The sequence below is a fragment of the Grampus griseus genome (genome assembly GCF_964374135.1).
Source record: "Grampus griseus genome assembly, chromosome: 1".
NCBI lineage: Eukaryota > Metazoa > Chordata > Mammalia > Artiodactyla > Delphinidae > Grampus > Grampus griseus.
Window position 1 is genome coordinate 78,721,642 of NC_139017.1, and position 10,561 is coordinate 78,732,202.

Consider the following 10,561-nt stretch of genomic DNA (forward strand, 5'->3'; position numbering starts at 1 on the left):
TGATGCCCTCGTGGCCCTTAAGAGGGCAGAGGTTTATGGAAGTCAGGAACTCTGGGCCTTCGTCTTTGATGGCCACTAACCCTCTATGTACCCTTGGCGAGTTACTTCTACTCTTGAGTCCATTTCCTCACCCCAAAGAGGGATGATTCTTTTTTGTGAAGAATTTAATATATAACATGCTTTATTTAATATATGCATTTATTATTATTATTATTTTTTGCGGTACGCGGGCCTCTCACTGTTGTGGCCTCTCCCGCTGCGGAGCTCAGGCTCCGGACGCGCAGGCTCAGCGGCCATGGCTCACGGGCCCAGCTGCTCCGCGGCATGTGGGATCCTCCCGGACCGGGGCACGAACCCATGTCCCCTGCATCGGCAGGCGGACTCTCAACCACTGCGCCACCAGGGAAGCCCCAATATAAGCATTTGTAAATGCATTTAATATATTTAATATATAAACATGCTTTATAAATGAAAATGTGTCATGCAAAGACACTTACTTGACCCTATTTATTTCTGAGGTGGCTTCTTGCTCATCTGCCTTTGCTTGATGTGTTGGCTTTCCAAGCTCTAGCTAAGCAGGAGTTTGTATCACAGAGGCTGGTACGAGACGGTGGGCAGGGATATTGCCAGTTCCTGAGAGCAAGCATTGGTGGCGACATTGTGTTCACTGCTGTGTCCCCAAAATCTACTCCAGGGCCCGGAACCCAGGAAGTACTTAATGAACAATGAATGAGGTCACTTGGTGGCACTGTGGCTCAGGTAGGCAGGGTCACTATCTGATTAAATCTTGGAGCACAGCCACCTGAAATGTGCGTGGATACAGATGTGGAGTGATAGTTGTGGATGGCTACCTGCATTTCACCAGCATGTGGACCCACTGGGCAGGTGCATGCATGGGGAAGCTGCAGGGGAGCCTGCTTTGCTAAGGTGTACAGCATAGCAGGTTTCATGGTGCTTCTATTGAAAATTTATTGATCTGAAGACTTATTATTGACATGTGGGAAACAATGGTTTAAGAGACACTGAACTTTCAGACCAAAATGTCACTCTTATTCACTGAGTCCCTTTTTATGCTGATGGGGGGAAATGAGTGTGGAATTATTGGATACATATGGTGGTGAAATGGGGCTAGAGGAAAAGCCAAGACTCTATTAAATAGTTTAATTGGAATACATTTTTGAACTATACACTGAACTTGATCCAGATTCTCATTATTAAAAAATATGTGGCTTGGTTTCTTGACGTTAGCAAAGGATGTAAAAGTAACAATACGCATTCCCTCTTCCTTTAAAAACTGAGTGTTCCAGTACCTCTGGACAGTATCAGTCATAAAATGAAGAAAAGAGACACAGCCATCTGTGTTGAACTGTTTTGTGTCTTAGAAGACGTAAAGAGTGGTGAGCGTCTAGTGGAAGCTTCAGTGGCAGACTGATTTTGTAGTAACTCCCTTTTGGTGAAGAGAGTATTGGCAGTGTTGGCACCAAACCGAAGATCCAAAGTGACCAACCCACCCAGGTGTCCACATTACCTCATTGCTTCAAGCACATGAATATCTGGATGTCAAACACGTGGCCTTGGGACAGTTTTGTGCTGTTACTGCTACTGGACACTGGATCAGCCATTCTGCTTGAGTGAAGTTCAGGGTGCTTTTCCCCTCTTGCCTTTGCGGTCATTGTAATTTCTCTTTCATTGAGACCCATCTGTTGATAAAATTTCAAGGAATGTGCTTAGGTGAATTAGCCATGGTTTTAAAAAAGTCCAAATCCTTCTATTTTCAAAAACATATTGAATGGATGCTCTATAAAGCATCCTTCTGATGGAGAAGAATGCATGGGATTCATTATCCTCTGCCTTTAACACAAAAGTAAACTGAGGCGTAGAGCAGCCTAGTAACATGTCTGCAGTTAAGTGGTGACAGAACTAAGTTGAGAACTCCAAAGAGGACCTCCTGCCTTACTGGGCACTTTCCTTTCCACCACACCTTCTTCCTTTTTACTAACACACACACACACGCACACACACAATTAGCTCACTCATCCAGTTGATGGCTTAGTGTCAGCAATTGACTGTGAACTCTAAATAGTAGGTCCATATTTCATTTTTATGAAGTCAAGGGTATGGTTTTATTTTCAGACATCTTCATTTAGAATCAGCAAGGAGTTTATACTGTCGGAGAGTCTGGAGATAGGAATTATATTTCAGGAATGGCTTTTTCCTGAACACTCCTTGTGGCAGGACAAAATGAACTAAACAAGTAAGTTATGTTGGCAGAAGTGGAGTGAGGTGACACAGACGAAGACGTAAAAAGAAATAAGAGCCAAGTTCAATCCTGCTGTTCTGATGATATCCTGATGTTGCTGTGAGGTTGTTCTGATGATATATATATATATATATACACACATACAATGGAGCTATTTGCATAACCAAAACTGAGAGCGTTTTTGTGGGTGGCATTTCCAAGTGATCTGACAACTGTTGTGAGAAAAGGAGCCATCCTGGACCAGAACACCAAAGCGGATCATACGTCTCCATCTGTGGATAGAAGGAGACCTGCCATTTACAGAAGGTCTCCCTTCTCAACTGGTGGTAGACGTCACTAGATTTCAACACCTTTGCGTCTTTCAATGTTTGTCAGGCAGTTAAAAATTAGGATCCTGAAGGTCTCTGTTGGTGTTGGGATTTTCATCAGTTTTATTTGTGTTAATTAGAGGTTGGTCAGTGAAAGATAGCAAATACTGAGCAAATTCATAGTAGTAAAAAGATTGGGAATGGAGTCTTTGAACTACTGTGTGATCATTATAATGTTTCAAAGGTAGCCAACTTATGCTGATCTCGTTTATCCCTGAGACAAGCAATAATGCCTGTGAGGAGGTCTTGACAAGGAGGGGAGAGTATCTCAATTCAGTCTATTAAGGCAAATGGTTATTGGTTACATATTCTATTTGGGCCCGAAGTCCCTTATGCTCAATGCGTCCAAAATGGAGTCCATGATTTACCTCACAGACTTGGCGCCCTCTCCTGGGGGAAGGACGCCACTATCCATTAATCACCTTAGACGGTTGCCTCCCGCCTTACCCACCATATCCAACCTTTACCAGGTTCTTGATTCTGCCCACGTCTCTAGTCTCCCTTGCTACCACCCCACTCCAAGCCATTATCATCTCTCACCTGACTTCATTCTCGGGCTCCCCAGGGTGGTGACACAGCTACCAGCATCCCTGGCACCTGCATCTTTTTAGGCTTAAATCGGACGGCAAGGGTCATGTGCCTCTCTCTCAAGATTTCCAGCACAATCTCACTGAGTCTCACTGACTCTAATTGGGATACCATTGAATTAATTACTGTGGCAGGGTGTGGGGATGCTTAGATTGTCCAGGCGTGCGTCACATGCCTTCCCTGGAGGTACAGGTGAAGGGGTAAGAGTGGGAAAGGGGGTGTCTCTCAGTGGGAAAATGGTACTGTTGCCAGGAGAGAGGCAGATTAGTTCTAAATGACAATAACAACAGATGTAAACCGCAGCAGGAAAGGCAGTAAAACAAGTAGCAGAGAAAACAAGCAAGTTAATGGAAAGTGAAAAAGTGGGGGGTATTCCACCTAGGGAATGTGATAGGTGTGAAATAGGGCCATTGAAAAAGCAGAGAGACTCAGAACCCAGAGAACCAATGTGAAAAATGAGAATGGGTGAAGATATTAAAAGCTATTCTAAAGGGAAGAGGTTTGGATCTATGCATATCTTTAAATTTTACGGAGAAGGATGCACTAGGAATCTTTCTAGGATTGAAAGCACGCAATTCCCATTAGCACTATAATGTTTCACATTTGCATTTTGAGAAGGGCACTTATTTCAACGAAGGGGAATTCCTTAGTTGGGATGAACTGGGTTCTGATCATTAAACTTTATGGCCTCTGGGTTTATTCCCTGGGATCGGTCCATAGGGTGCTGACATATCACCTCTTACCTGTTTGAAAGCCTTGAAGAAGGCTACTCAAGGACACACAGTGAATCAGCAGTCCTCAGGGACAGATGCCATCAAGTTCTATGACAGAAGAGTGCGGTTCGTGGCACCGAGCAATTACACGGAGATTTATTCTTCGCTAGCCCAGATGGGGTTGTGTTTCACTGTGTTTCGATTTTTTTTTTTTTTTTTTTGGTGAGGGGGCGGAAAGCACAACAACATAAACCCAAAAGGGAACTGTACGTGAAAGCCTCCATGTTACAGTCTGGAAGTGATCAATCTAAAGATGCAAAAGTCAGCAGGTTTGGTATTCAGGATTTTCATGGTCACATTTAATTTGTCTTCATGGTACACAAGTCTATTCTAGGTTATTGCCCTTGTATGGAATCGCTGCTAAACATGTATTCCTTTTGGTCACTTTGACTGTTAGCTTTGGATATTGGAGCAAGTTAATGTTGAGTACGAATTTCGGGTACCTTCTCACTTTGGGCCGTGGGTAAAATAGGATGCAGGGAAGTGCGGTGGTGGAGGATGGGTCCTGAGAGGCCAGAGAGTTTTCAGCTACTTAGAGCATTACATTTTAGTCACCTCTCAGATGTGGATTAAGACCTCTGAGGATAGTGGGGAAGACACCAACCTACCTGTCTGTGTTCAATTCCACTTTGCTTGATCTGATCTGAGAAGAGGTGGAGACATGGGGCATCTGATTTCCATCCCAGGTGGGGAGTGAGGGGGCAGGGGCCGATAGTTTGGAGAGGAAACAGAGTTGGATTAGCCTTGGGGATATGGGCCCGGTGGGTGTCCAGTTCTCCATCATTCACAGTTCTGAAGGCTCCTGTAGCCTGTTACAACCAGGCAGTTGGCTGTGACATGATGCTGCCCAGAGTGTGGAGAGGCTGAGATGCTCACCTCCGTGGACAGAGGCCAACACCCCACAGCCATCCCCATTAGGACCCAAATGCCCTAAGATGCCTTTCCCCTTCCTTCACTTCTTCTTCACTGATAGAAGAGAAAAGAAAAGGAAACACATTTTTATGCCCGTGTGCACTTTGTAATCTGTATTATTTCATCTGATTCTCAATACATACTTACAAGGTCAATATTCAAAATTCCATTTATTTGGAGAGGCTCACTTGCTAAGGTTCCGTAATCAGTAAGACAGCTGGGATTAGTACTGGGCTTGTCTGACTCTGTAGTCCACAGTCATCCATTTAACGAAGTTTAAATCAAGACTCGTAGAGCCTTCCGGACCCAGTGAGCACAGAGGGGAATAAGGGAAAGAAGAGAAGGCCACGCAGGAAAGGGAGGCCTGCTTTCCTTTGAGAGGCAGCTCTGACCCCTCTGTATCAGAGTGGCCTGGCCTCCCGCTCGGCCCTGGCTCTTCTAGGACGAGAGGCCTCTACACAGCTGTGTTGAAATGCACAGGGAGGGCAGCCTGCCTCCTTCTGCTTATTTAGCACTTGGCCGGCACGCCCAATCTTGTTTAACAGCTGACAAGCTGTTAGATCGTAAGAGAGTAAAGACTTCTCAGTATCTCGGTTTGCTTCTCTGCATAAACGAGTGCCATAGTTTCTCTCTCTGTGTGGACTTTGAAAAACGGCTGTTATCTGTACTGAGTATTTTACGTGCACAAGAGCACTTCTTCAAAGGGAATGGAAGCCATGTGACCTTCTCCTGGGCAGGCTTGCTCTCCCTCTTCAAACACTAGCTCGTATGGGCACTCTCTCCCCCTGAAGCTCAGCAGGCTACCAAGTCTCATTTCCAGTGAGTGTCATTTGAAAGCCAAAGCAAGCTGACTACAAACTTTTTAACATGTGCCTCTCATCTGCTCAGCAGAAATCCCTGTAACTTGTTAATAGTTCCCGTCTTATTTTTTTCTAGTGAAACCAATTGAGGCCTTAAATCAGTACCATTCGTTCCATCTTGGGCCATCCGAGAAAACCATTTAGGGTTGTAAAAAGTCATCTGCTCCATCTTGCACTTCCTGCTGCAGGGCTAGAGCTCGGGCCTGATGGAGCATACCTATCACGGGACGGTACAGCGTGCTGAACAGGGGGTCTCCTCCAGGACCACATAAACACCAGATCTGGGAGGGCAAGGATGGACTTTCAAAGAGAGGAGACTAGATACACATCCCATAAAACACAAATCTCTTTACAGCTGGAGTTGAGTTTCTCTATTTGTGCCGTAGCACTTATTTCACTGACGTGCCTGGCATTTAGGGTGGAAGAAGGAGAAACTGTGGAGGACGCCTCAGAGAGGAGCCCCACGCTGGCAGAAAATGAACCCCTGAGCTTCGCGTTAAGTCACCGTAGGCTAGGCTGCTCAGGGGTACAAAAGCAAGAAGTGTGTTTTCCATCATACTTCTTAGCTTTCCCCTTCAAGAACTTCCTGGTGCTTAAATGATTCCTCGGAAAGTACTTGTTACTGGCCATTCACACTTTAGCGGAAATTAATCCTCAGACATAAACTCTGAGAAGGACAGAAACTGAATCCTATCAGTTGGAGCCCTTGTTTCACAGATGAGGAGATTTAAGACGTGGCCTGCCTTGCCTGTGGTCAGGAGCTGGCTGGAGGCCAGAGAACCTAGAATCAGGCTTGATGCCCTTCCTTCCATGGTCAGTGCTGCCTTACTTCTCCAACGGCATTTACAATGTTGGCCATATCTCAATTTGTGGAATAAAAATCTTTTTACTTCTCTTAAGGGAATTTAAGATATGAACAAGAAACAGAGAAGGAGAATTTCCTGAAATGATTCTGAAATCAGGAGCTGTTTAGATCTAAATCCAGTTCTACCTGGGAAGTTCATTGGGGAAATTCTTTTGACCAAGCAAGAGCTGATATTGGTTGGGCTTTGTGAAAACTTTAACTCTGAAAAAAACCATTAACAAGAGCTAAATTTGTATTTCTACAGCCAAAACTGCTACGATATCTGTGGAGGTAGGCTAAGGCTTTTTGTTTTTTTTTTTCCTGTGCTAAAAATTAGCTTTGGGTTTCTCTTTGAGGTATCTGCCTCTCAGCTTGCACACCTGGACCTTCCTCCCTGGTACACTGTGGATGGTTTCTTTGTATCCCTATATTTCTGGAATCCTGATGATTTTATTCACATTTTTTCTCAGTGTTAAAAACCTTATTCCTGCTCCCTTCTACTTAAAAGTTCCTTTCCCCTTGTATAGCAGCTCATGTTCTAGGACCCCCTGCATGAGTTGTGGGTGACCTAAAGGATAAGATGCTCCTTGAGAATCACAGCGCTCAACAATTCTGGGAAAGTCCCAACCTTGCGCTGATAGAGAAATTCCATCATGGGAGATTCCCTGTGGAAGACAAAGTAGCTGCCCATTCTGGAATTCACAGGAAAGGTCCAGTAACCCTGACACTCACCACTGCCTTCAACTTCCAGTAGATGAGACAGGAAGTGGGTGCAGCACTGCTGCTCCCCAGCCCAGTAAAGGGGAGGCGTGGAAAGGTCATTTTTGACCTTCTTAAGTTACCTGAGAACACATTTGAAGTAGACTGGGTTGAACTGGCCCTTTGTCTGTTGGTGCATCGGCCACCAACCCAGTTTTAATATCCCCAGCTTATAAGAACAACTCTCTCAAATACAAATTCAGGTATTTTAGGAGATAAAAGGGACCTGGACATCCTCTAGCCAAAGAGTGGTCCTTGGACCAGCAGCCTCAGTATCATCTGAGAACTTGTTGCAAATTCTCGGGCCCTGTCCCAGACCTACAGAAGTCGAAACTCTGGGGTAGAATCAGCGATCTGTGTTTTAACAAGCCCTTCAGGTGATTCTCATGTCTCAACGGTCTTTATGGTTTATTTTTCAGGCGGCAGCACAGGTACTTCCCCAACCACCTCCAGCACTGGGACACCATCCCCTTCAGCTTCTTCTCATCTTTTATCTCCATCCTGTTCTCCTCCAACATTTCATCTGGCCCCCAACACTTTCAACGTGGGCTGCCGAGAGAGCCAGCTGTGTAACCTAAACCTCTCTGATTACCCACCATGTGCCCGAAGCAACATGGCTGCCTTGCAGAGCTACCCAGGGCTGAGTGACAGTGGCTACAACAGGCTCCAGAGTGGCACTGCTTCAGCCTCTCAGCCCTCCGAAACCTTCATGCCCCAGAGGACTCCATCCCTGATCTCAGGAATACCTACTCCTTCCTCGTTGCCTAGCAACAGCAAGATGGAAGCCTACGGTGGCCAGCTGGGGTCCTTCCCCACTTCCCAGTTTCAGTATGTCATGCAGGCAGGCAATGCAGCGTCCAGCTCCTCATCACCACACATGTTTGGGGGCAGCCACATGCAGCAGAGCTCCTACAATGCCTTCTCTCTCCACAACCCTTATAATCTATATGGATACAATTTCCCCACTTCCCCAAGGCTAGCTGCAAGCCCAGAAAAACTGAGCACCTCTCAAAGCACTTTACTCTGTTCTTCTCCTTCCAATGGGGCCTTTGGAGAGAGGCAGTACCTGCCTACAGGGATGGAGCATGGCATGCACATGATTAGCCCCTCAGCCAATAATCAGCAGGCGACTAACACCTGTGATGGCCGGCAGTATGGGGCCGTCCCAGGCTCCTCCTCCCAGATGTCCGTTCACATGGTCTAGTGGCCAGTCCTAGCACCACCGAGCCTACAGCAGCCAAGGCCCCAGGGTCTCCATGGGCAGATCCTCCTCTTTGGGAGCCCAACGCCTTTGAAAAACAGGAACTGTGTATTATTATTATTATTATTTTTTTACTGGAGGAGGAAAGCACATACCCAAGAACAAGAGACATTTAAGCCACTGAAGGATACTTGTGGTGGAATCATCTCTGACTCAGTGGCCATTCTCTTGCCTTCCCAAATCTTAGTTTTATAAAGCATCGTCTCCCCAGAGTGGGCTTTGAAGAAACTGAATAATCATTTTATAATAATGTTAAGGGAGATGCTAGCATGTAGCAGTCATGAAAATTACCCACACACGAATACAGGTCTATACATACATACATACACACATCATATGTGCATGCATGTATACACACATACATATATATTCATACACAAACTCATCCATACACAAACATACATGCACACGGACTCGGAACTGGGTGAACTCTGTGGAGGGAAGCCCAGCATGGGTGCTTTCACCAAAAATGTGTCTAGGTACAACAGTAGATGGACTGGGCCAGCAGTAGCTGCCAGCGTTGCTCCTCTGCAGCTTACCCTGTTTCTGGAATGAACCGTGTATCCTGGAACCCCTTCCGGTCAGTGAGGGTGGAAAGACATCAGTACTACAACTGGACCGGGCTTCCTGAGAAAGATTGCTTTTGAACATTGGCTCTCTTCAATTGGTGTGCGGTCATTGATGTTCCCAGTGGTGCCTGTGAAAAGGGGAGTAAGAGCAGATGAAAGAGAGAGAGAGAGAGAGAAAGAAAGAAGAACGAACAGAGACCAAGAGAGAGGTGGAGAGCAAGACTGAATGATGAAGTGAGAGCAACGATGAGAGTTTTAATTCACCGAGGAAATGTGGTTTGGGTTTGTTTCTCCCCCTCTCCCCCACAGGTTATGGAAGGAACCATGAAGTCATTGAGGAGTAAACCTCTCTGGGACACTGCGTGGTCAGAGCACTGGTGAGAAGCACCGGGGCAAGGAATGCGTCTTCATGCCACAGTTCTGACCATTGTGATCCAGAAGAGAGGGGCGCCACACAGGAAGTGCCGATTCCAGCGCATGCAGCCTGGCAGGGGAAAGGAAGTAGAAGGAGTATGAGGAAGGAAGGGTTTTATAATCCCGACAGATGATACCAAGAACAGAGGTGACAAATGGAGGTCTGGCCTTCCGAATGCCAGGTCCAGACGCCTGACCTGGATCACCTGCCCATCACCCCTGTGGCAGGAGGAGTCCTGTCATGTTCCAGAGAATTGCAGATGGGTCTTCTGCATCCTTCGACCTGCCCTTAGATCGCCATTTTTTTTTTAATCAAATAGTTCATTGCAATTTTGAAGTTTTGGATTTTTTTCCTTCATCTTTCCCTTCCCCTTCAAATCCTTTAATGATAAGAAAACAAGTGAAGTTTGGTACAAGCTAAACTTTTTAAGTGGTGTGGAAATGCAAATAATACCAAGTAAAAGAATACAGATATTATTAAGAGTTTTGGTTTTGAGGTGTTGTAGATAAATGTATTTATGTGCCTAGTGGGGAATCCAGTATTATGAATATTAAAAAAGGGGGCAATAAAAAGGGTATGTAAAATATGTATGAAGAAAAGGTGTATAAAAATTTGCCCTTATGCACGGAACTCTGTTTCTAAGTGCCAAGCACAGAAAGCCGCTAAATAAAATCTTTGCAATTGTTTTCTGTGTGTTCGTTCATATGGAAAAAGCAAGCAGCAGCCGATGCCTTTACATTGTGCTTTACAATAAGCACAGCACTCTCATCTCTACTATGTAACATGATCTTTATTCAGAACACATGAAGTATATATTATCGTCCTCATGTTATGATTAGTTACTAAGCTCCAGAGGGACTGAGTGAATTATCCAGGTCCACACAGCCAGTCAGAGAGGGAACTAGGACTTGAAACCAGGTGTGACTCCAGTGGGATACCCACTTTCATGTTA

General features: G+C 45.4%; 1 protein-coding gene across 2 annotated transcripts in view; it reads left to right on the forward strand.

Annotated features, from left to right (window-relative positions):
• Positions 1–10,286, forward strand: part of TBX15 (T-box transcription factor 15) — a 101,790-nt gene extending 91,504 nt beyond the window's left edge. For both annotated transcript variants that reach the window (XM_082670969.1, XM_082670970.1), the window contains exon 8: positions 7,784–10,286. In XM_082670969.1, the coding sequence (XP_082527095.1) occupies positions 7,784–8,568 (785 nt within the window). In that variant the 3' untranslated portion in view covers positions 8,569–10,286. The remainder of the gene's footprint in view (positions 1–7,783) is intronic.
• The last annotated feature ends 275 nt before the right edge of the window (positions 10,287–10,561 follow it).